General features: G+C 44.8%; 1 protein-coding gene across 4 annotated transcripts in view; it reads right to left on the bottom strand.

Moving 5' to 3' along the window:
* The window catches only part of CLIC6 (chloride intracellular channel 6), a 43,526-nt gene extending 21,146 nt beyond the window's left edge, over window positions 1-22,380 (bottom strand). The window contains exons 1-2 of one of the 4 annotated variants that reach the window (XM_068547021.1): window positions 21,011-22,380; window positions 2,363-2,369 (exon numbers count right to left, since the gene is read on the bottom strand). In XM_068547021.1, coding sequence (XP_068403122.1) covers window positions 2,363-2,369; window positions 21,011-22,380 — 1,377 coding nt within the window. Of the gene's footprint in view, window positions 1-2,362; window positions 2,370-6,460; window positions 6,467-21,010 lie in introns of those variants that run through there. The other 3 variants (XM_068547022.1, XM_068547023.1, XM_068547025.1) reach the window with 3 other exon arrangements.
* Between the last annotated feature and the right edge of the window lie 4,868 nt (window positions 22,381-27,248).

Here is a 27,248-nt window from a genome sequence, read left to right as displayed (position 1 = left end):
CAGAGCACCCCCTTCCCGGACACACACAGCAGTGCAGGGCTGGCATCCACCTGTGAGAACTGGGGAGTCCAGCAAAGCTGTGCAGACAGCCCACTTCTTCTTCCAGCAGGGCAGGCAGCGTCAAGGTACTCCTTGAAAGATCCTGTCAAAACTACTCTAATCCAGTCCATCACAGCCCACGTAGCCTGTTCCTTGTCATGTGGCCAAAAGAGTTTGGGTCTGGGATTTTTAAGGCAGGTAGAACCAAATGCCTAATCTTGGCCATAAACAGCTTTCAATAAAAACACCAGAGTGTTGAACACAAAGCAAGACCACTGCCTGCGGTAGAAAAAGGACTTTTTGGACTTGCCCTTCTCATTTCAGAGTCCGAGAAGGCATTGGTTAAGGACCGGTGGGCAATCTCAGAAGCAGCCAGGAAAATAACCACCAATTAACTTTCCAAGTAGGTCTATGCTTGACCGCAACTCATTCTAGCCATGGCCTGGGGTGACAATGACAGAATGTGAAAGAACAAGTTCAAAGTCTATTTGCCAGTGCAGTAGGCAGAATAATGGTCCCTCAGAGGCCCACATCCCAATACTCAGCACCCGTGAATATGTTACCTTCATGGCAAAAAAGGACTTTGCAAATGCGACGGAGGTCATGGATTTGAGATGGGGAGGTTACCCTGGGTTGTCAGGTGGGCCAAGTCTGACCACATGCATCCTCAAAAGAGAACCTTTCCCAGCTGTGGTCAGAGAAGATTTGACTAGAGAACAATGGTCAGAGAGATGAATGTTGCTGGCTTTGAAGATGGAGAAAAGGGGGCCCCAAGCCAAGGAATGCAGGTGCCCCATAGAAGCTGGAAAAGGCAACGACATGGATCTCCCCTAGAGCCTCCAGAAAGAAACGGAGGACCACTGGTGCCTTAGTTTTAGCCCAGTGGAACTGTCAAATAATAAATCTGAGTTGGTTTAAGCCACCAAGTGTGTGGTAATTTGTGACAGCAGCAATAGAAAACTAATATAGCTAATGATTCCACATGGGAATCCTAAACCTTTCCCTAAGACAATTCAGTGGATCAACCACACATCAGTCACACAAAAGGATGAACCCTTAAGTAGGCAGCACTTAGCCTATTTCTAGAAACTTCCTGCATGAGCCTCTCCTCATTTGCCAGGGATCTGCAATGTTGTCATTTGAAGAAGCTCTGTATTGAGCCCACCAGTAGCCAAGCCAAGACCACAGCTCCTCTGTGTGGACTTGTGAATTACAATAGCCTTTTTGATCTGAATTATGGGGAGGCCTGCTCATTCCTCCACGTCACCTATGGGGCCACAGAGTCTGGCGGACAAGCCCCTAACACAGGGGGCTTGACTACTTGACTCAGCAGGCTGTATTTTTCCCCATATTTTTTTATTTTTGTAAAACCGATCTGAGGATACATCTGGCCAAAAATCTAACAAGGCACAGTTACAGATCATCCTCTCAAGATGAGGGATCCACCGTGACATTTTGCTCTTTTTAATCTTGGTTCCTTACTATGGTTTTTAGAACCTGCCTTCTCAAAAGGACTCTGGCGTCACGTGTGCAAGGTCTTCAAGAGATTATTAGCGCCTCCTAGTGGTCTTGAGATGCACTTCCCGACTTATCACTTTCCCTTTAAACACACCCATTCCTCATTAGGGTCCGGTGGAAAATGTCACGAATAAGTTTTTAGGCCCGGTAGGAGGCTAAACCTTCCCAATTTGCCTGGGACTCAGGTTTCCTGCTACCCAGGATTGTCAGTTTTAAAACCAGGAAAGTCCTGGAAAGACTAGAGTGCCTTGGTCTCCATACCCATGACCCCCTTGAGACCCCATAGGAAAACTACCCAAAGAGGGCACTGTCTTCCTGTCCTTGGCACTGCAATAACCGGGTACCAAACACAATTGGGACCCAAACGGTAATGCCTTTACTAATGCAACTCTCTGTGAGATCAGCAGCTGACTTGAGCACACTTTGCTCATGATAGGAAAATAACAACTGAAGATTTGCAAATTATTTCTGGACTCTCATTGAGGAACCATGGGGAGAGGAGGGAGGAAGCGTGGTAGGTGGGAGAGTAGGGTCACCCCATATGCTGGGCAGAGCAGACCATGAAAAAGAAATTCTGATTTTCTCTAAAAGTGTTAAGATTCAGTTTGTTCAGAATTCTCTAGCTCTTTTGCAAATTTATCTATCTATCTATCTATCTATTTATTTATTTATTTATGGCTGTGTTGGTTCTTCGTTTCTGTGCTAGGGCTTTCCCTAGTTGCGGCAAGTGGGGGCCACTCTTCATCGCAGTGCGCGGGCCTCTCACTATCGCAGCCTCTCTTGTTGCGGAGCACAGGCTCCAGACGCGCAGGCTCAGTAATTGTGGCTCACGGCCCTAGTTGCTCCGCGGCATGTGGGATCTTCCCGGACCAGGGCTTGAACCCGTGTCCCCTGCATTGGCAGGCAGATTCTCAACCACTGCGCCACCAGGGAAGCCCTGCAAAATTCTTTAGAAACATGTAGTTTCCTGAAAAATGAATGAACTCCCTCTCTATTTTTCTTTGTAATGTTCATAAGTTTTAAGGAGGCCAAAGGTCTGAAACTATCTATTTACAAAGATGAATGTCTAGTGCCTTAAAGACACTCATGTTGGTTTCGATGGCCAGCTTATGAAAGTTGTATAGATCTGGGTCAGGGAAGGAGGAGACTGGGAATTTTATAATATTTTTTGTTCAATCTGAAACTAGTCAGTTAATCAGAAATACCTTAAAGGTTATTGAGGGAATTCTTATTGTGGATTTTAGAATGCTTTCCTTTTAACATTGAAAGATGGCAGAAATCAGAGGCTTTGTGATTAACTTTCCAGGTAGAAGGCAGGGATCACCTGTATGGTATGATATGTGAGTGCTGGGAGAATCCACCTGTCTAAAAATGCCCACATCAGCCTTCCACAAAAGCCTGAATCTCAGAGAATTGTCTAGAAAAAAAGCCACTGTCTGTTAAGAAGTGCTGCTGGTTACTCTTGTCTTCCCCAGGGCCAACCCAGGGGAGGACACCAATCCCAGAAACCTCTAACCTTCCCACAAGCTGACACTGTTTGTCCATTTCCTCATACACAGCATGAAAAGGTCCATTGTGGCAACACTTTCTACACCTTCTTACAGGTGTTTGATGAAGTGGCAAAGTCATTAAAGTTCCTTTTGTAAAGGTATGCTTGTCAGATCTCATTCCAAAAAGTTCAAGGCACTTTTAAGAAGCCATATTAATTACTACAGCTGGTCACTATAGCTATGAAAGGTATTCAAAATATAAAATTAAATCCCAAAGACCTTGAATAACCAAAGCAATCTTCAGAACGAAGGCCAAAGCTGGAAGCTCACGCTTCCTGATTTCAAACTACATTACAAATCTATAGTAATCAAAATAATATGGTATTGGCATAAAACCAGGCATATAGATTAGTGGAAACAGAATTGAGAGCCCAGAAATAAACCCACGCATGTATAGTCAATTAACTTACAACAGAGGAGCCAAGAATATACAATGGGGAAAGGACAGTCTCTTCAATAAATGGTGTTAAGAAAACTGGACAGCAACATACAAAAGAATGAAACTGGACCACTGTGTTACAACATACACAAAAATTCATTCAAAATGGATTAAAGACTTGAATGCAAGACTTGAAACCACAAAACTCCTAGAAGAAAACATACGCAGAAACCTCCCTGACGTCAGTCTTGGTGACAATTTTTTGTATTTGACTCCAAAAGAAAAGGCAACAAAAGCAAAAATAAACAAGTGGGACTACATCAAACTAAAAAGCTTCTGCACAGCGAAGGAAACCATCACCAAAATGAAAAGGCAATTTTCTGAATGGCAGAAAATATTTTCAAATCATATATCCGATAAGGGGCTAATATCCAAAATATATAAAGAACTTGTACAACTCAATAGCAAAAAAACCTCAAACAATCCGATTTTAAAATGAGCAGAGGATCTGAACAGACATTTTTCCAAAGACATGCAGATGGCCAACAGGCACGTGAAAAAGATGCTCAACATCACTCATCATTAGGGAAATGCAAATCAAAACCACAGTGAGATATCACCTCACACCTGTTTTAGAATAGCTATTATCAAGAAGACAAAAAATAACAAGTGTTGCAGAGGGTGTGGAGAGAACGGAACCCTCACGCACTGTTGGTGGGAATGTAAATTGGTGCAGCCACTGTGGAAAACAGTATAGAAGTTCCTCAAAAAATTAAAAATAGAACTACCATTTGATTCAGCAGTTCCATTCCTGGGTATTTATCCAAAGAAAATGAAAACACTAACTCAAAAAGATACATGCACCCCCGTGTTCATTGCAGCATTATTTACAATAGCCAAGATATGGAAACTAAGTGTCCATCAACAGATGAATGGATAAAGAAAATGTGGTATATGTGTGTATATATACATACACACACATACACACACATACGTACATATATATACACACACACACACAAAGGAATATTATTCAGCTATTAAAAAAGATTGAAATATTGCCATTAGTGACAAGATGTATGGATTTTGAGGGCATTATGTTAAGTGAAATAAGTCAGACAGAGAAAGACAAATACCATATGATCTTATTTATATGTGGAATCTTAAAAAAAAAAAGCAAAACAAGCAAACAAACAAGCTTATAGATACAGAGAATGGGTTGATGCCTGACAGAGGTGGGGATGGGGGTGAAATGGGTTAAGGGGGCCGAAAGGTGTAAGTTTCCAATTATAAAATAAATAAGTCATGAGGATGTAACGTACAGCATGGCGACTATAATTAATAATACCATATTGCAGACTTGAAAGTTGGTAAGAAAGTAGATCTTAAAAGTTCTCATCCCAAGAAAGAAAAAATTCTGTAACTCTGTGTGATGATGGCTGTTAACTACACTTATTGTGGTGATCATTTTGCCATACATACAAATATCAAATCATTATGTACATCTGAAACTAATATAATGGTGTATGCCAATTATACCTCAATAAAAAATAAATAATTAATTAATTAAATCAGGTATACTGAAAAGTAGCAACCTAGGGTACTAAATAGATTTGGTTTTCTAAATTAAAGTTCGTAGTAGATCTCATGGATGACATATTCACTGAAAATTTTTGCTTCATTTTAAAGAACAAACAGAAATGTCTAGTCAATCAGGTAATCAGTTTCTCCTGCCATTGTCTTGTTTAATGGAATAATGGAATTATCCCTAAATGGTTTTTGCAACTTCAACAAGATGAGCAAACAAATGAACAGCTCCCAGCACAAACAAAACTTCTCGTAAAGGAGACGGGCAATTATGTAATGCACAATGGGAGATGCCAGATCAATGGTATAGTGGGAAGGCACTTTTTAATTTCAATGCAACTTTATTCAATTCAGACCTACATCTTCATGTTTAAGAAACCTAAGCTACATCAACTTGCTAATTTTCCCCGCTGCTCCCTTTTCTCCTGGCCACTGAGAGTTGAAGGTAAGTCTGCATTACTAACCGGAAACCTCAGATTTCACAAGTTTAGGTTCAAGCCAGCCTGTCATCTTGTATCAGTGAAAAGAGACAAAAGAATCAACCAGGAGTACATAAAATCGCATTGCGTATAAAATAGGAAAAGTTGGCTTTTTGCTTCAAAAGCAGGAAAATCAGAGTCAGAATCCTCCCAAAAAACATATGGAGTTTAGGAAAATCACAAAATTGTCCTGGAACTGTGCTTGACAGGGTAACTACTCCCATTTTAACAATTAGATTTCATTTTGTATTTCCTTGTAATCTGAGAATTCTTACAAAGTCAGGGGTTCCTAGGTCACGGATAATTAACTTGCTGAACTTGAAAGTTCTTTGTCAGTGAGCAGAGGCACACAGTACCACCTTGTAGTGGTACTACAAGGTGCTAACCTTGATGTTAACCTTGATGCTAGCAATTTGAACGGAGAGATTTTAGAAGACTTCAGACATTACAGAATTATCTGGAAGCTTTACCTTCCCCCGTTTCCCACTGTTAGTTATATGACTATATTCTCTGGCCTGGCTTGACCCACGCAACAGGGAAGGTCTGTGGCCTCAGACCAAAAGGGATCAGCCAAGTTCCAAATTAGGAGAAACACCTAACTGGCTGACCAAGGCCAAGGCTAGTGCCCTGGCTTTATTATACAGAAGTCTTTTCTGTGCCACAAGCTTTTTTTGGTGAACTCTCTCCCCACCCTCACCCCTGAGGAAGAAAAAGGAGGGAATGCTATCCTGTTTCAAGATTCCCTAACCCTGACCTATTAGGTCAGAAAAAACAGTGACCCTGAGGCCAGCTTTGCAGTGGTTCACAAACCAGCCAATGAGCAAACCGTTCAAAGGCTCCTGTTTTCAAAAATGACATTTATGCTAAGTGGCCAGGAACTGGTGTCCCTAATTTGTTGCAAATCTTACCGTGGCCCCAGCAATCCAGTTCCAGGGCAATGGATCCCTTCATCTGCCTCGTGGAGAAGGACACACCGACACCACAGGAGAAGAGGCTGGGGATTTCTCAAGATGTTCATTTATTATCCTAAATCCAATCTGGGCAAGGCCAGTTTCTTACGGAAGTGTCTTGTTTCAGTTTTGTAAGGCTTGGAAAACTGGGATTCAGAGATGAAGCAACAAAATATTACTTTTTATGTAGAATAACTTGAAAATATTGTACACTAGGGTGCCTGTAGGTAATTAACTAAATAGGAAAAGACATGTGCTCCGTATTTCAGGAAGAAAACAGAATGTGAAGATTTTGTGAGGGTTCTCGTTTATTTGTCGCCAAAATAAAGGCATCCACACATATATGAAAATGAGAGAGTCAAGGGGATTTACAGGGCCAGGGAAAGGATTTATTAGGTCTTAGGTATCCTAAGTGGGCTACATGCCATGCTTGTCCAGTCTACCCTCGGGCGCCATGTAAACCAGACCTGCTCTGGTTCCCTGGACCCCATCTCTGTTCAAATCCACACTAACTGATAATGATCTGCAAGACCCTGGTCATAGAGACCCTCCAACGACACCAGGAGAAGAGGCAGCTGAGAGGGCTTGGTTTGGCACTATCTCGTTTGGCACGAGGATAAAAATGGCACAAAACATTGGGTGCCCCAAACCAGGAAACAAAACCTCGTTCTGAAAGACAAAATCGTGCAAAAATAGTAAAAGAAAAGATTTTCTTTTATGGAATTTGGGATGTTTAAGAATGCTTGAGAATGTTTGCTGAATCGATGAATCCATGAGTCAATCAATCAATCAATGATCCCCTCAAAACACACTGACGGTCAGCACTCCACCCCACTGTGAACAGAAATACTCAGTGTCTGATGTGTCAGCACATCCTCAAGGTGGGCAGGACGGCGACAATGTGGCAGAAGGAGAGACCCCACCCCCCAGAGAAGAGTCAGCTTCCAGAATTCCCGTGCTTTACTCTATTCCTGACCCAGTTTGGGGAACCCGTTGTTTTGAGAACATTCCGAAATCCCACCTACAGTGGATACAGTTTAAAGCCGTAAACTCACTTCACGTTACTATTCTCTGTGAATCGGTTTAATAATTTCAGGGGATTTTTAACTCTTTCCATTTTTATTCTGACGTTATTGGTGCAGGAAGTAAGAACTTAATAAATCATACTCTACAAACCTTGAAAAGCCAATTCACCTAATTTGCCAGAATAAGGTATAGTTCTGAAAATCTGGACTGCAGATTAAAACATAATTCTGTTACTGAGATATCACCCGCTGCTACCTTTTAGTGGAAAGACGTGCTTAACAAGTGGCCCTGGGAAAGATGATGGAGTTGAACTGATATATTCACTGATTTTCCCACGGAAACAATGATACAACAGAAGATTATTTTCTTTGCCAAGAACTAAAGGAACAACTTTTGTAGAAATGCCCAATCAACTGCAAAATTGGGGGAGGAGTGTCCTATGAAAGGCAAAGTGTTCTAAAGGGTATATAAACCCTTTAAGTGGGTGACAGAGAGGACATGAGGAGAAACCAACAGAAAAGTGATAGAGTCCCTTAAAGTACTAAATTCTTAACTAATTTCACAATTTCTGTTAGGGGCAAGGAATGCAGTAAAGCTGCTTTCTTTGGGGAGATTCTGACATGGCAGTCATCGGAATTTGATATCCTAGCTCAAATTCTGGAATTCCTACTTGCGAGTCTCCCTTAGAGACTGAAGGACACCCACATTCATGAGACACACCACTTACTGAGGTCCGATAACCTCTCTTCCGGCACCCTCTGCCCAGGCTTTTCTCAGCTCAGCATCACCATCTTCCTTCTTCCTCTACAGTCTGTGCCAGCAAAGTCTCCACTGGTCTTATCCCCACCTCTTGGTTAGGGCAGGAAGGAGCCATGTGGGGTGGTGCCAGAGGGCAGAACACTCTGCAGTTAGGAGGGACGAGGGTCCGTGGGCAGGTGAACAGAAAGCTGGACCACGCAGCTGGGCTCCCATATCACCACCCATTATTCTGCCACAGTCAACAGGAAGGGCTGTAAGAGGCTGCTTGCAGGTAAAAGGCCAGCGGTTCCAGCTGTACCATCACCATGACTACTGTGTAGCACAGACCATCTGAAGGTCTTCTCGGTCTCTTTAACTTTTCTGCAAGGCAGAGGGAACGCTAACTGGAGAGGAAACTGCCCAGTTGGCCCCCTGGACTTGCGCCCCTTCTGGTTCCTCTTCTGCCCTCTGGTGGAGCAACAAAATAGCCAGCAAGAACAGCAACAACCAACAAAACCCAGCGCCAGAAACAAGGCTCTTTGCAGATAAGAATCGTGGCCCTCATTTTCTTATCTCCGTTGGTATTGTTTATTGTTATTATACTAGCTCATCCCATGACACAAACATTATGCATCACACTTCTTGTAAGCCTGTAAAGGAAAAATGTATCATAAGTGCAGCGAGTATTGAGTGTTTTTTTCTTAAAGAAATAAAAATGACTGCACAGTTGATATCGTTTTCTAGACTGACTTTGCACACCCAAGGAGGGGAAAGCTTTGCTGCACTTTATCAGTAAAATGTGTTATTAGAGTCCTCGGTCCAGGCCACAAAGGGGATTATGCTCTGTCTTGAAACATGCTTCTCACTCCTCCATAACCTCAGAACTTAGGGACCATTTCATTCCTCATTACACCTAGATCCTAAGGAATATATTTTAGATCTTAAAACTTCGAAACAGATCTGAGCTTTTCAAAAAGCCTATGAAACCTAAATTCATTCCCAAGTATGTATAGTATTTATTCTTTTCGACTGTCGTAACAATGTCTTATTAGGTGGATTAGGTGGGTGACCACCCTTGACCCACAAACTTAATCACTGAACCCAACTGCTCTTAAATTTTGCTTTAAATTCTGGCCAAAGGCTTAGTTATGTCGCTGTTCATTGTCACAGTGGGCGGAATCAACTCATAAGTACACGGACGAACAAAATGAAACTTGCTGTTTATCCTCCTATATGAATTATGCTTTAAAAACTCTGGGGCTATTTTTAATCCTTATTTAATAATATGGCCTGATACCAACTGAAGCTTTTACACAGAGATGAAAAGCTTATTTCCTTGTAAAATTCTCACAAGGAATTACTACAACAAAGGAACACCTTGTTCTGGAAGGCCAGCTTAATAACGCAGCCTGTTTCTCTATACCCTGGTGGTTTATGTTCTTGAATGACTGAGCGTATTCCATTTCTTAGAGTGACTCCAAAGGGGAAAACGCCTGCACCAAACAGAAGAACTGGCCACATGGAGCCCTCCTTTTTATCTGCACTGCCCCCCACCCGCCTTGGAACTGCTTTAACCCGCTCTGCACCTCTCACCTTGGCCATCTTTCCACCCACTCAGATTTCACCAGCTTAGAAGTGTCATAAGTCACATGTCTCAGTTCTCTTTTGCCCAGTAACAAATCACTCCACATTTAGCAGCCTAAGTTGTCTGCTTTATTATATGTCATGATTTGTGAGTTAGGAATTTGGGTAGGGTAAGCCTTGCCTAAATGACCCTTCTGTTCCGTGTGACATTGACAAGGTCACTCAGTGGTGTTCAGCTGGTGAACGGGCTGGTCCCAGGGGTTCAAGACAGCTTCACACACTTGTCCAGTGTCTTGGCAGGTTGGCTGGAAGGCTGTGCAGCTGGGATGGTCAACTGGAGCACCTACAGGCAGTCCCTCCAGCATACTGGCCTCAGGGGGGTCACTGAACAAGGCAGAAGCTGCACGGCCTTTTGTAATGAAAACCACACAGCATCACTCCCACCATATTCTACTGGTTACCAAGTAGTCACAGAGGTCAGGCCACATTCAGAGGGAGGAGAATCAGACCCCACTTCCCAATGGCAGGAGGATCAAAGGATCTGTAGCCTTCTTTAATCCACCACACTATCTGATTTCAGGGTGTGCTGAAATGCTCAAATCATTTATTTATAGATCCAGGTCTTGACTAACTTGAACTGGTTTAAACATTTTCTAGCAGTGCCTAAAAGCAACGGTGTTGTTTTGTATTACCCAGTGATGGGCAGAGCACTGCATCCGCAGTACTTACTAGAGCAAATCTCACTCGCTGGAGAGCGACAGAGTAATCTTACTTTATTGCTGTTGTTCATGATGCGAATAATCATAATATATTGGTTAAAATGGCATTAACAAAAAAAGTCTCCCTCCATATCTGATGTGTCAATACCTCTGAGGTTTCTTAAGCATGCAATTCTCTGTTCAGAGAGTTAAATGACACCAAAAAGCCATTGAGTGCGACCCAAACTTCGTCTCGTCTGACCATTTATGGGAACAGAGTTGAAGGCATCCAGCCTGGATGGAGTTCAAACAAAAGGAACAAAGTTGGGGAGAGATTAAATCTCGCCAAGATTCTTTGAACTCACCGTGTCCAAGGCCCTGACACCAAAGGCACCAATAAAAAAGTGTTAATCATCCTCATTTAGGAAGAAAGCCTTAGGTCTCCGGATCTCCAATAACACCTTTATGCTGGGTGACCTTCACAGCACATGACAGCTGAGACGTGCTGCATGTCTTGGTCATGCTTGTGGCCACTGTCCTAAGGGCCCCATCAGAACCCCTCGTGCACCCCCAGCCAGGGAAGAGAACACGTGACCCCCTACCCTGATTCCTCGTCCCCACAGCCCACTGTGGCTGGAGGTGGGCCAGTGGCACCGTAGGGGGATGGATAGGGGTGCGTAATGAGTGTCTTCCTACTGGCCACCCTCACCAGCAAAGAGTCTCACTGGCCGGAAGGCAGAATCCCACAGGTTTAAAAGGGAAGCCAATCTCTCGCTTCTCCAGAACAGCTCTAAACTTGCACACTCGAAACAAAAAGGGGGCACTGATACTAGTAGCTACCTCACCAGCGCATACTGCTTCTCCTTTATATCAATAAGAATAAGTGGCTGGCTCTTAGACATGACGAAGAAATGACTGTGAAAAGGGCATATGGAGGGGCCCAGGTCGGGGCTCGAGACCCTCTTTGCCTGTGCATTATAGTTATGGAGTTGAGATTTGCTGTGGTAAGAACTATGGCTACATTGCTTTGCTCATCACTGAATATAAAAAAAAAAATAGGGCTTCCCTGGTGGCACAGTGGTTGAGAATCTGCCTGCCCATGCAGGGGAGACGGGTTCGAGCCCTGGTCCGGGAAGATCCCACATGCCGCGGAGCAACTAGGCCCGTGAGCCACAACTACTGAGCCTGCGCGTCTGGAGCCTGTGCTCCGCGACAAGAGAGGCCGCGACAGTGAGAGGCCCGCACACCGTGATGAAGAGAGGCCCCCGCTCGCCACAACTAGAGAAAGCCCTCGCACAGAAATGAAGACCCAACACAGCTAAAAATAAATAAATAATAAAAATAAAGGAATTCCTTTTAAAAAAAAAAAAATAATAACTCCAGTGCTTTACGCACTGCTAAAATTTTCTTAAAACAGTTCAAGTTAGCAAAGACCTGGATCTAAATAAATGATGTGCGCATTTCGGCATACCCTGAAATCAGATAATGTGATGGGTTAAAGAAGGCTACAAATCCTTTGACTCTTCTCGCATTGGGAAGTGGTCTGATTCTCCTCCCTCTGAATGCGGCCTGACCTCTGTTGACTACTTGGTAACCACTAGAATATGGTGGAAAAGGCCGTGTAGCTTCTGCCTTGTCCACTGACCCTCCCTGAGGCCAGCATACTGGAGGGGTTGCCTGTAGGTGCTCCAGTTGACCATCCCAGCTGCACAGCCTTCCAGCCAACCTGCCAAGACACCGGACAAGTGTGTGAAGCTGTCTTGAACCCCTGGGACCAGCCCGTTCACCAGCTGAACACCGCCGAGTAACCTGCATCACTCCCCCATTTTGGTCGTCGACTGTATTCCTTACCGTTGTCTCCTGCCATGGAATTAGAAAGGTAAAAATGATTTTTAACAGGCCTAGTACTTTAATAGTTGGTCAGTTACCATGCTCAGACAAAAGCCAATGTCTGTAAACGCAATCTGACAGTTGAGGCATTGCTGGCTTAGATGGAAAGAATCTACGAAATCATAAAATTTACATTCTGCAAAATGTACCATTAAAAGCTGACCACCCCCTCACAGATATAGAAAACGACCTTATGGTTACCAAAGGGGAAAGCAGGGAGGAGGGATAAATTAGGTGCTTGGGATTAGCAGATACAAGCTACTACACATAAAATAGATAAACAACAAGGACCAAGGACCTACCGTATAGCACAGGGAACTATATTCAATATCCTGTAATAAACCACACTGGAAAAGAATGCAAAAAGTGTGTGTGTGTGTGTGTGTGTGTGTGTGTGTGTATAACTGAATCACCTTGCTGTACACCAGAAACTAACACAACATTGTAAATCAAAAACAAAAAATAAAAACCACAGCTGACCACCCAATTCAGCCCACCTGATATAGTAGCCACGTCTGTTCACTGCCATCATTCATTCATCCATGCACTGTGTACAGCACAATCTTCCAGGTAGAGGGGAGTACAGCAGAAGGGCAGAGCCCTTGCTGTCAGAGATCTAGAGGCCAAATCTCTCCTTTCTGTCCGTCGCCACCCAGGCTGCCATCCCGCTCTGCCCACCTGTCCCACCAACCCCTCCCCCACGCCACGTTCTCCTCCCTCACACGGCATCGTAATTATTTCCTTCCGGATCACTCTCTAAGGCTGAGGCTCCAGAAAAGCAGGAGCTGTGTTCATCACTGTTTGTCACTGTAGTACCCCCAGCCCCATGCACAGTGTCTGTTACATGGTGGGTACTCAATAAACATTCACTTTCAGTAGCCCACTTGGGTCCAAAATACCACTTGGTAGTTTGAAAGACTGAAAAGCAGCTTTTCTTCGCCCCATATCAGGACTCAACTTTCAGATGGATGACCAAGTAAAGAAGGAAAGAGAAAGAGTAAGTTGGGGTAGAGTCCATAAAAGTAGTAAAAATGGAGAATTTTTTTAATCTGATGATCTTGCATGCATATATAAAATCAGACTTTCCCTCACAGACTGAATAAGTATATATCAACACGGTCTGTGTTTCTCCATAAAGCTACCCTTCCGGAAGCTTCAAAGTTATCTTTCCAAACAATCTTTGATATTTGTATATTTCCATCCTCCTGCTCCTCAAACATAAGCTATGGGTAGGCTTCCACAATTCACTGGTCCTCTACAGATAGGATTTGTGATCAATCTCTATACATTTTGGTCAATTCTTTCAACAGATGGAATCCAAAAAAGAACATCTGGCTAGGAGACACAACCTTGGAAACAATACTGTGATATCGCTTCGTCGCAGATGATTACTGATCACAAATCTCTTTCGGAAGATGGCAAGCCAAGATCAAAGTGATATACCTTACATTTTCAGATGGAGCTGGGTGGGGTATGAAATGATGCTGCTATCTATACGTTTTAAACTTTGTTTTGAACAGGAATCCATACAATGTAAGAAAGAGTTTGATCCTGAAAGGGTGTGTGCTTGATAAAATGTAACCTGCTAATTAAAAACAAAGGTAGGGAGGCAAGATTTAAAATACCTAATCCCTCAGGATTTAAGAAGTTATAGGATAAAAAGTAAAAGAGAGCATTTAAAGATTCTAGGAAATGAAGCTGAAGTTTCTAAGAGTGCTATCACAGGCTACGCTTTGTTTTCCCAAGTATCAATTACAAGAAATTACTAAGACTAAAAGGATAAATTACTCCAGTACAAATAGTCAAAACGGTCCCATAAAAACATATGCAACATATGACAGACAGAGGTCTAATTTCCTTCATATAAAAATCGGGAAGAACAAGACCAAAAGGCAATTTGAAAATGGGCAAAGGACATAAGTGGCCAGATCACAGAAAAATAGATACTAACGGTTTTTAAATACATAAAATTAAACTCAATCTCACATATACTAAAAGAGATGTGAGTTAAATGACAATGGACATCATTTTTCACCTCTCCGATTCAAAAAAGTTGGGGAATACACTGAGTGGGGAAGCAAACACAGCACTCGTATGGTGTCAGGGGAGGATTATTTGATATAACCTCTTTGAAGAGGAAATTTGATAAAAGTTATCAAAATCTTAAATATGCATAGCCTTCCTCCTAGCAATACCACTGCTAAGAATTTAGGTTCCATATATAATTGTACATCTGTGGAGGGATTTTCACTATAGCATTGCTTAACGTATCAAAAAGAGGTAACCACCTAAACATCCATCAGTGGGAAACTGATTGTAGAATACACCCATTACTAGAAAAATGCAAAATTTTTAACAAGAATGTGAGAGAGCTACAGGCACTGATAGGGAATGGTTTCTAAGATATGATGTTAAGTAAAGAATGTAAGATATAACTCAATGTATTTCCAGTGTACTACTTTTATGAAAAAAAAAAAGTAGGTGTGGTTTTTTAAAAAATATGTCCACAAATTCTTTGACTTTCTCTTTAAACGGTGGAATGGAATTCCAATCTCCCTGAAGGCTGGACTTAGTTAAGAGAATAAGACAGAAATGACTGTGTGACTTCTGAGACAAGGTCATAAAAGGCATTCTTCTCTCTTGGATCCCCCTGCTCTGGGGAAAGCCAGATGTCATGTTTGAGGACACTAAAGCAGCCCTGTGGGGAGGGTCCAAGTGATGAGCAATTGAACCTCTTGCCAACAGCCATGTGAGTCAACCATTGTGGAAATGGATCCAACCACAATCAATCCTTCAGATGAGACCACAGCCCTGCAAATATCTTGGCTACAACTTCAGGAGCCAGAACTACCCAACTAAGCTGCTCCCAAATTCCTGATGCAGAGAAACTGTGAATAATAAACGTTTGTTGTTTTAAGATGCTAAGTCTCAGAGTAATTTGTTACACAGCAGTAAGTAACTAAAACAGTGAGGATACTTACATATATGTTTGAATATGCACAGAATATCTCTAGGGAGAAAACTGAGAGGCTGGGCCTCAGGCATGGAAGAAGATTTATTTTTCATCGCATTGTATTGTTTTATAAGTTTTTCTTATCCTAATATATTGTTTTTTCTTTAAAGAAGTACATTTTACAAAAGAATCTCATGGATTACATGAATGACCAAACTGTGCATAAATATCTTTAACCTCTATTTTATTTCAACTTTTAAAAAATTTAATTTACTCAACTTTTGAAATAAAATAGAAGTAAATAGTAAAATAAAAGTTGAAATATTTTAGAAGATATCTCCCTCAACTTTGCCCAGATACAGAGCTCAGTTTACGAATCATCACTCTGTCAGAAAAAGAGCAGAGAAAATCAATGATGGAAAAGGAGACGCTTAGGAGATTTAAGCATCCACCCCCCCAACTCTCAGAGAAAACTTTTCTTTGCTGAATATCAAAGGAGCTCAGAGAATGGCTAGAGCAAAGCCAGCCTGTTTTAGAAAATCTTGAAGAATTTGTGCTAGGGATTATCAAAGGGTCCCCACTCTCTGTGTCTCCCCAAATACAACTGAATCAATAACTCTTTAGTGACCACCACTGTATGTGCAGGTCCTCCTATATATACTCTCATAGCCTCCTACTCATCCTTAATCCCATCTTCTCTTCCTACCAGCATTACCAGGGTGCCCATTATGTACCAGACCCTGTGCCAGACTACGACATCTTCAGGGAGAAGAGTGTCTCTGGCCCTTCCACAAGGGACACTAGACTGGGGCAGTGGGGAACGGGGCTTGAGTCCAGCTTCTCAGTAGCCAAGTCACCTTGAACCAATCATCCATCCATCTGGTTATTTACCTACCATTACCAAATATCACTGATTGAGGACCTCCCACGAGCCCACCGCCATGCCAGGCAGTAAGGACACCCTGTGGATCTCACTCATGTGCATGCACTGTGTGCACACATGTGCATAAGAAGTTAGCAAAGCATGATGTTCCACCTTGGTTTCCACCCCAACTAACCTTGTATGATTTCATAGATGTAATTTGTAAGTAAGTGGCGTTGACACTCAAAAAACAAATGACCAAAAAATGTCATTTGGGGGGAAAAATTAAAGTCCCAGAAGTGCATTTTTGCTCATTTCCCTTCCAAACACATAATTCATACTTAGTTATGAAAATAACATCTCCCTTTCAAGCTCTTCGGAGACCAAACCCCACAGAGCAGGTCTCAGCCTGCTCACACCTGGCTAAAGATGCACAGACAGCTGCAGCCTGCTGACCCACCAGGAGTCCATCAGATGCTGGTCCCAACAGACCCCCGCCCCACTCCCATCCCCCCATGTGATATGACAATGCTTGGGAGGCTTGATTTATTTACTTACTTATTTGGGGAGGGGAGGTATCTCCAGGTGACAATGCTCATTCAAAGCCTTGTCTTTTTTTTTTTTAACTTTTTATTTTATATTAGAGTATAGTCGATTAACAACGCTGTGATAGTTTCAGGTGCACAGCAAAGCGACTCAGCCATACATATACATGTATCCATTCTCCCCCAGACTCCCTTCCCATCCAGGCTGCCACATAACATTGAGCAGAGTTCCCTGTGCTATACAGTAGGTCCTTGTTGGTTATCCTCAAAGGCCATGTCTTTCTCAAGTTCTACTTTGTTCCGTCCTCAGTTTCACCTCCCTGGAGAACCCAAATGTGATGGCAAATGCAAGTTTTCAAGCTCAGCATTAGCTGTGTATTAGTGGTTATATGAATGATCTCCGAAACGCAATTTAAGAAATTCTTAGACTCTGGCCCAGGATTATTCACTGGTCACATTAAGGTTTTTTAAGTCATGTGAATTTGCCAGAAAATCCATATCTCAGACTATCCCATCCCTAGACCCTGCCTCAAAGTATTAGACAAACCGAACCTGTAAGTGAGACTTCCTTAGCAACTAAACCGCCACAGCCGCTGAAGTCCTGACCTTACGCTATGGTGTTAGTATCTTGTTTGTCGTTTGTTGTTACTATGTTGGTGTGTTATTATGTTGTCATCCTTCCTTTTCACGAGCAAAGAAGAAAAGAATCTTTCTTACTAAATATATTGCAGGGTTGCCCTATAATTTGATGGTAAATAATTAACACTTCTTTGAGAAAACAGAACTAAAAATTAGCATAATCAGCAATTCATTTACCATACAATAATTCAAGGAGGCTTTCCTGTGGCCTGTTCTATACATTCCTGGCTCTTTTACATCCAAGAATACATTCTTGCATACGTATAGAATAAAACAAAATGACAAATTAATAAAATGACAATTCTCACAAAGATGGGGAACATAAACCACCAGGTGGCTAAAATTAGAAGCAAATTTTATTATTACATTTTACTGGGTCGTATGTCATTACTTTCTGGTCACCAATACATTTATTTGTAACCAATACATTTATTTTTTCTAACAGGAAGAACTGTAAAAGTTAAAAGTTCCCAAATAGAATGAGGGCTAATTAATTTTAAAAATTGTGTTTAGTAGGTTGTCATAGGAAGGCTAGGAGAATGTTTGGAGAAACACTGTAGTTCCCTCCTTAAAGAACAGTTCTGTGAATTTTCCACATCAATCATGGAATCGAAAACCCACCAAGACACACTTGCCCTGACATGTTTACAAAACCCAGGAGGTCAGACGTCCATTACGGAATACAGCGTCCAGATAAAGTGGAGCCCGAAGAAGGAACCTAGAGAAGGTTAAATCTGGCAAAGAAATCCTATTCTGAACTAATTTAAGGATTTTAAATCGAGTATTACAAACTCAAGAGCTAAAATAGTCTAAAGGGTTTTTGCTTGATTTGTGCTTTGGGATCTTTTGTTGTTCAAGAGAATGATTAGAAGGATAAGAAGAAAATGAAGACTTCCCTGGCAGTCCAGTGGTTAAGACCCCATGCTTCCAATGCAGGGGGCACGGGTTAGATCCCTGGTCGGGGAACTAAGATCCCGCATGCAGTGTGGCACGGCCCAAAAAAAAAAAAAGAAGAAGAAGAAAGTGAGATATGCCTTAACAATCCTGCGGTGCACGTCCTAAGTGACCCTCAGAAGCTGTATCAAGCAGTAGTTGCTTGAAAACCAATTTCACTGTTTGGAGATCCATTTGTTTCCTTAAAGAAAGGAAAACAACCACCGAGCACCAAGCCAATCATCAGAGTCAAACATTCTGGTTAAGCAGTCCATGACATGCCCCCTTGCCTCTGCCTTCACAAACTACTGAGCAGAGTCTAAGAAAACAACTTGTTTTTACCTTTCATAATATTCTTTTCCCCAGAAAATGGAGGTAATTAGGAAACTAGAGATATTTGCCAGAAATAAATAAATAAATAAATAAATAAATAAATAAATAAATAAATAAAATGGCAGGGATGGAATGGGAAAGGTATTATTCCTGTGCAAAATCAATGAAAGTTTATCAGCGCTGAGCAGATGTAACAATAAGAAGTCACATTTATAGCAGGCTTATTTCAAATCAGGTACTGTTCTGAGTGTTTTATACAATCCTAATTTTGAATGCCCCACAAACTCATGAAGTAGGAACTATTATTGTTCCTGTTTTATCTATAAGCAACAAAGGCACAGAAAGATCAAGTAACTTGCCCAAGGTCACACAGCAAGAAAGGAGCACAGCCAGGATTTGGTCCCAGACCCACTGGCTCTAAACTCTGTGCTATTGGTCACTACAGTCTATTATCTCATACAGGCAGCGACCCGTTCACACACACCATCACGTTCCAGACCTGTGCTCCACGTTGGAGACAGCACGCAGAGGGTAGTGCCATGTGTGAGTGGAGCTTCGACAGAGGGATACCCAACCCAAATTGGGGTTGGAAAAGTCTCCCCAGAGGAGATGACGGCCATGTTGAATCTTGGACACATAGCAGATAGCCAGGCAGGGGAGGTGGAGAGGGGTGAAGAGGAGGAAACTCGATTCAGGTACAGCACATGCAAAATTTCAAGGCAGAAAAGAATGTGGTTCTCTCTAGGACTAGTAAGTAGTTTAACAAGGCTGGCATAGTGGTACCATGGGTAGCAAAGCTGGGATGGGGGGTACTCAGGCAGTGCCAAGGAGACAGGAATCACATCACGGATAGCCTTGTGACCTGGCTAAGGAGTGTGGATTTATCTGAAAGTCTGTAATAAACAACTGACGATTATACTAGGAAACAAAATGATCAGATCTTTTCTTTCTTAGCTCACTGGCTATGACAAAGGGACTAGATTGGAGAGAGCCGAGGATGGAAGCAGAAAGACTAGTTAGGAAGCTGTGTTCCCAAGCTGTAACAAGAGGCTGGAATTACGTAGTCAGGCGACCAGAACAAGGGGAAATTTCTTAAACCAAGGAGCAGATTTGGGGCACACACAGCAGCGCTGTGCTCGGATTTCCCCCTCCCCTAACTTCCCTGAAGTCTTCTGGCTCCCAGCGACCCTCCTAGGGATTGTACCCTCAGGTTATGTCCCAATACATAATCTTAAAATGTCTCAGCATCTTAAAAATTGCTCAGAACAGCACAGTGAAGAAACCCAAGCCTGTTCTTCCCAAACTCTCTTGCCACCCAAAGAATTCCTGAAATTCTGATCTTAATCACTTTGGGAACTGTTTTTTGTTCTTTTTTTTTTTTTTTGGCTTATTAAAATTTGCTTATATTTCTCCCAAGGAGGTTTAGGTCATAACCGGCCTCTATAAGCCTGAAAGTATTTTGGAAGGATTACGATTCAACATACAATGCACATTCTTGACCTTATTATCTGCTGTTTTCCCCATCTGGCCAAAGGTCTTTGGGAAGGGCTTTTCCAACAAAGATCCTCCTGTGAGCTGCCCCTGGAACCTCGTTCCTCATTTGTGATGTCTTGTAGGAATGACTATTTAAACTCAAAATTTCCTCACTTGTGTCTCTACAGAATCTTTGTCCTCTTTGAAGTAAGGCTGAAAATAGGACATAAAGGCAGACGACGTTCAAGTCGTCAGCATCTTGCATTCTTCCAAAGTAAGTGTTAAATGTTCAATAAATATTACAGTATTTAAATAAACTTCCACTTTCCTCCCAAACATACCTTATCGATTCTACAGAAATGGAAGACCTTTTTGGAGCTGAAAATTTGGGCCGGCTCTGGGTCTCTGAGGTTTGAGTCCGGAGATATGTCTCACCTTACAACCTACCTGTTTGCATTTTTTCAGTTTAGGTATTAGCGTTTCCTTTGGCAGAAATTGCTTTGAACATCAGCAGGGCTTGGTGGGGTTTTGTTTTTGTTTTTTTCAGTGAATTCTTTAATAACCTCCTGACTAGAAGGGCCAGTTAGGATTTTCAGTACAGAGGGCAGGGGGACGCTGGACCCGCATCCCCATCTCCCACCACTCTCACCCCAACCTTTTTGCTTCCAAACCCTCAGTTCGTCTTCGTAACGCTCCTTTACCTCTTCTCCCTGAAACCCAGGCTGTCCCTCCTCCTCCCCGCCCCCCGCGGATAGAAGTGCTCGGTGACCATCAGGGCGCCGAGAGCTTGATCCCTGCGCGTCCCTCTGGGATCAGATCTCAACAGACCAAGACTAAGGATGGAAGGGGGCGTCCTGGGAGTTGCAAGAAGCCAGATTTACCTTCACGAAGAGGGTGATGTCGTGCTCCTGCCCCGGGGCCCCCTCCTCGGACGCCTCGCCGTCCTCCTGGCCGCCGTTCACCGGCGCGGTCTCGTCGCCGCGCTCGGTGCTGCCCCCCTCCGCCAGGTGGTTGCTCAGCTCGGCCTCGGGCTCCCGGGCCTCCATCGGAGGGGCCGCCTCCCCATCCGCGCTGCCGTCGGGGGGCTCCTCCTCGCCTGGCCCCTCCAGACCCCGCTCTCGCCTCTCCTCCACTGCCTCCTCTCTCTGCCCCAGGGGCCCACCCTGGTCCGCGTCCTCGCCAGCATCTGCCCTCGCGCCCCCGGGGGCCGCTTCCTCCGACTCCTCTCCCTCCCGGTCCCCTGTCTCTTCCGCGGCGCCCGCCGCTACACCCCGAGGCTCCCCCGCAAGCTCCCCGGGGCTGCACTCCGCGCTCTCCGCCGCTGCGGCCTCAGTCGCCTCGGCCTGGGTCTCGGGGCTGCCGTCCTGGGACTCACCCTCGGCCCTGGACGCCCCTCCCGCCGGCCCCCCGACATCCGTGCTGTCCCCCGCCGGCCCCTCGGCGACTGTGCTGACCCCCGTCAGCTCCTCGGCGTCCACGCGGACCCCCGCCGGTCCCTCGGGGACCGCGCTGTCCCCCGCCGGCCCCTCGGCGACCGCGCTGTCCCCCGCCGGCCCCTCGGCGACCGCGCTGTCCCCCGCCGGCCCCTCGGCGACCGCGCTGTCCCCCGCCGGCCCCTCGGCGACCGCGCTGTCCCCCGCCGGCCCCTCGGCGACCGTGCTGTCCCCCGTCAGCCCGTCGGCGTCCATGCGGGCCCCAGCCGCCCCAGGCGCGCTGCCTCCCGGCTCCTCCGGCCCGCTCTCCGCCTCTTCCTTCGCCCCGGGGGCCGCGGGATCCCCAGGCTCCACCTGAGCCTCCCCCGGGGCCTCGGCCTGCGCGCCGCACCCGAGGCTCGATTCCTCCACCAGCTCCGCGCCGCTCGCCCGCTCCTCTCCCTCCCGGGCGCCCTCCTCCGCCTCGGCTTCGCCCTGCTCTCCGCTCGCGCCCCGCGTCTCGGCCCCCCGGCCACCGCCTGCGTCCGGCGCCAGCTCGCACGCGCGCCCTCCGTCCGGCCCCGGACCTTCTCCTTCCGTCACCTCGGCCGTCGCGGCTGCGCCCGGCCCCCCGCCCCTCGGCGCCTCCGCGGCGCCCTCTCTCGCCTCCTCCCTCTGCGCCTCAGGGCCGGAAGCCCCCGGCTCGCCCCGTCTCTCCGCCTGAAGCGCCGAGCCCTCGGGCTGGCTCTGGGGACCCGGGGCTCCCCCCTCCGGCTCCGCGACCTCGGCCATGGCCGCAGATCCCTGTCTTTGACCAGAGACCCTTCCTGGACGCTGCTGAGGAGCCAGGTGGCGCTGGGCGAAGGGCGCGGTGCCAGGGGCCGCTGCGCCAGCTCCGAGAGGACCCCCTGCCCGGGACTCTGGAGGCGCCTGGGCGGTACGCTGGGCGCGCGGGGCGAAATCCTCCCGCCACAGAACGCTGCGCCCCTTCTCCCGGGCTTAAGCTCTCTGGGCTATTCCTCCACCGCTCGTGCTTCTCGCTGGTTCCGCGCCTGATTCCCACCTGGACCCTAATTCCGACCTTGGTTGCCTGGAAACGCGCTCGCGGAGGTGCAGTGCGCTGCTGGGGAGGCCGCTTAGCTCCTGCACCCTTTGAAATGCCTGGCCCTCTGTCCAGGGGTTGACCAGAAGTCCCCGGTGGCAACTCCATCCCCCCCTGGGGCTTGGGCGGGGTTTGCATCCCCTCCTCTCCGCCTATTTGGGTGGCCTGAGAGCCTGGCCAATGACAGTCTTTCTTGTGACCCTTGTGGATTTCAGTGAAAAGATCCTGATTCTACTGACCGCTTAGGTGTTTTCTGGAACAGCTTCAAGTTCCAGAGCCATTAAAATCACCCCTAAACACACACGACACCCAAACACCTAATCCCCACCTTCCCAGGGGTCAAGCGTTAAGCTCAGCAGCTGCGCAACTGCAGATGCCCCTGTAGTGCCTCAGTGTCCTAGAGCAAGAGGGGTAAATCCTGAAAGAAAGAAGGGGAGGCCACACCGCCTCCTTCCAATTTCTGCAGGGCCCTCCTGAGAAGTGCCAGAGGCCCCGATATAGAAGCAAGTGGAGCCAGCTGGTCTTCTTGGACCAGAGATGGGTCCTGTTGTGCACGAGCGGCTGGCTGTGCTCTCTCCATGACAAGTACTGGGGGTTCTGCCCGCCGGGGTTATATCCTGCATCTTCCTGGTCCCTGAAGGTGCCAAGAACCAGTTTATCTTTCTGATTCTCCTAGATTTTCTAAACCCATGTTCAAGGCTTTCGCCTTAAAGTTGTGTGTTAAGGGCTTGGGGAGCTGAAGGTGGGGAGATGAAAATGGAAGATTTGAAGAAAAGGAGCTATGGAAATCACTGGATTAGAAATCTCCCAAGATCACAGACCAGACACCTTTCTTCTTAGAAGAAGAAGAAGGAGGAGAAGGAGAAGAAGAAGAAGAAGAAAGAAGGAGGAGGAGGAGGAGAAGAAGAGAAGAAGAAGAAGAAGAGAAAGAGGAAGAAGGAGAAGAAGAAGGAGAAAGAAGAAGAAAAGGAAGAAGAAGAAGAGGAGGGGAGGGGGAGAAGGAGGCGGGGGAGGAGGGCGAGAAGGGGAACGAGAAGAAGAAGAAGAAGAAGAAGTTATGATGAAAATTATGTAGTCAGTTTATTATGTGTCATGCTGGATCATGTGGGTGACAGTCAGTAGCTGGTTGCCCAGGATGGCACAGCCTAAATGTGAGCGAGCAGGGTTCCCGAATCAAGACTGATTGAACTTGTCAGCCTCTTAAAAGCTTTAATACTGCCCTGAGACTCATTTGTCTATCATGTCCACAGAGGGTTCTATTATCACTAAAAAATCAGGGAGCATCTGTGACATGGCCAATCACAGTGTGTGAGTCACACATTTGGCCAATCACCAGGATGTCTCCTTCTAATTCCCATTGCCCATCACTGATGGGTGACAGGACAAGAACCCAGTGTCACCCAGCTTCATGCCACCTTTCTCCAAGGTGGCCCCTATCTGGAAAGGAACGGGCCAGAAGATTGGTCACCTCAAAGCAACATCTACTCAAAGCACGGCACTCATGCACGTGAGCTAGCAAACATGTCAGACACAGATCCAGCTCTGTAGACGCTCCAGTCACCTAGGAAAGGAATCCTGCTGCATTCACAAGCCTTATTTCTTGAGGAAGGGTGAAGTCAGCACATTCAGCCCCAAACAGCAAACATGGTATGGGATGACAGACCCTTATGCAAACCCCATGAGGCCTGATGTTTCAGAAAACAGAATTCTCAGAAAGATAAGAAAAATAACACCTGAGTGTTTATGGTGTATATTACATAGTACTGCATACTGCCCTGTAACCAAACACATTAATATTTCTGCAGTGACACTGATGAACTTTCACATTAGATGGATTATGTAAAAACCATACATAGCTTCAGGGCTCCCAGTTCAAGATCACCCCAAAAAGCTTGCATTTCAGAGCTTTTCAGCTTTCAGAATGTATATAAGGGATTGTTGTCCTGTGACTCATTGAAGGGCTATAGGCTTATTTGCCCTCCTTTGAAACATCCAAGATCAGTTACATCTGTAAGTTTGTTCTTAATAATGAACCAACTGTCTCCAGTGCTCTGCTTTCACAAAGAAACAAATTAAAGGCACAGACTTATGGGAGTAAGAATATTCCATAAACTTTAATTCAAGCAAAGTTGATAGAAATGTCCTAGTTATAGAAAGGTTGGTATCTCTAGAAAGACCTCCTTTTGAATTGAGCCAAGAGATTACCAACTAATGAAGTCAGACTCAGTAGAGTTGACTGGCTGGCTGAGAGCTAGCCCTGGGTGTTGTCTTTAAAGAAAAACAACACAAATAAAGTCTATTCTATCCTGGCGACTGGTCCTGCCTATCACACAACACCGTTCTATTCTATAGGATTTGGATTTATTCTTTTATACTGTTTAGATTCATTTACTCACATTGACATTGGATCTCAAAATAACATCGCTCCATCTGTAGAATGCAGACTCTTTCACTTTTTAACAATAGTCTTTACAAGCAATGTTTATATTTCTATCATATAATTCTGTGTATTTCTTTGATTTTTCTGTAATTAAAAAATGTATTATTGTAAAATGAATACAGGCCAAAAATAAGGAAGAGTATACAACAGTGAACAAGACTGAGACGGTTCCTCCCATCGCAGAGTTTTGGGGTGGAACAAAAATAAATAAGTAAACCATTAAACTAGATACCTTTGGATAATGTTAAGCTTTATATAGACATACACGCGTGTGCATGCACACACACGTGCACATACTGAAAACCTTAGCTCCTTTCTCTCACATCCCACATTCAACCTGCCAGTGAATCCTGTTATCTCCACTTTTTAAAGTATGTCCAGAATCCAGCCTCTTCTCTCTACCCCCATTGCTACCAGACTGGTCGAAGCACGGCCATCACCTCCTAACTGGTTCCCCTGCTTTTCCCTCACCCTCCTACCGTCTGTTCTCCACCCCATGTTCAGATGATCCTCCTTGAAATCAACAGTCCACCATGCCATTTTTAGGCTTGAAACCTTTCAAAGACTTCCTGTCTGACACCAAGAAAAAGTCAAGTTCTTACACACAAGTATGAGATGCTATATAATCAGACACCACAATCTTTTCTGGCCTCACTGGTTTCTAACACACCAGCCTCTCTGCTATTCGTAGAACTTGCTGGTGGGCCTTCGTCTGCCTGGGATGCTCCCTGTATCCTCAGAGATTACCCCTTACCTTTTGAGGTCTTTCATAAGCTCTTTTCTCTAAGCACCTATTTTCTTTTACTTTATTTTTTAATTTTATTTTTGTGGTGATAATCTTTAAGTTCTACCCTCTTAGCGGTATATGATATTGTTAAATGTTCCCAGACCAGGGATTGAACTTGTGCCCCCTGCAGTGGGAGCATGGAGTATTAACCACTGGACAGCCAGGGAAGTCCAATTTGACTATTTTGGATTCCACATATCAATGAGCTTATGCAGTTTTTGTCTTTCTTCCTCTGGCTTGTCTCAAGAAGCATAATGCCTTCCAGGTTCATCCATGTTGTCACAAATGGCAGAATTTCCCTTTTTTTAAAAAAAAATTTATTTATTTATTTGGCTGCGTCAGGTCTTAGTTGCAGCATGCAGGCTCTTCGTTGAGGCACATGGTCTTCTCTCTAGCTGCGGTGCGCGGGCTTAGTTGCCCTGCATCATATGAAATCTTATTTTCCCGACCAGCGACTGAACATGCGTCCCCTACATTGGAAGGCGGATTCTTAACCACTGGACCACCAGGGAAGCCCCCCTCTTTTTTAAGGCTGAATAATATTCCATTGTAAGTACTGGGTTGGCCAAAAAGATCGTTCGGGTTTTTCGCAAGATGTTATGGAAAAACCCGAACGAACTTTTTGGCCAACCCAATACCTACCATGTTTGTTTCATCCACTCCTCCATGGAAGGACATTCAGGTTGTTTCCACGTCTTGACCTTTGTGAGTAAAGCTGCAATGAACATGGATAGCACTCTATTTTAAAACACAGCTTCTATTCTCAGTCACCGTTTTCTGCCTTATTTTTCTCCATAGCAGGTATCTCCATCTGACGTGTAATATGTTCTACGTAATCTGTCTCCCTCATCCCACCCCACTAGGATGGCAGTTCTGTGAAGCCAGGAGTTTTTGTGTGTTACTGCCTAGAACAGAACCAGGCACATAGTAGGCACTCAATAAATCTATGCTGAATGAATGAATGCATGCGTGCTTTCATATATGTATATATCAACCTGAACCAGTTTTCAAAAAGACTTTTCTCAGTTGGTTTTATACTTTGGGGGACAAGCTAATGTCACAAGACAGGCTGTTCCCAGAAATTCTTATCTACTGACGGTGGTGAATACTTCAGCAAATACTTTTAATAATTAGCAAAGGCCGGTCAATTGCTATAAAGGAACACAAAGGAAATACCAAATAAATCGAGTTGCGAAGGTCACTGTGAAGTCACTTGGAGATTTGCACAGTGTTGACTTGGCAGCCAGCACCAGATTAGCTATTTAAATACCAAGGAGGGTTAAACAGAGGTGACAAATTCAGGGATGGGAGTCAAAACTGCTGATAATTAA

Source organism: Eschrichtius robustus, chromosome 6 (assembly GCF_028021215.1).
Source record: "Eschrichtius robustus isolate mEscRob2 chromosome 6, mEscRob2.pri, whole genome shotgun sequence".
In the NCBI taxonomy this organism is placed as follows: domain Eukaryota; kingdom Metazoa; phylum Chordata; class Mammalia; order Artiodactyla; family Eschrichtiidae; genus Eschrichtius; species Eschrichtius robustus.
The sequence above is the reverse complement of the archived record's forward strand: the minus strand, read 5'-3'. Positions and strand labels throughout refer to the sequence as shown.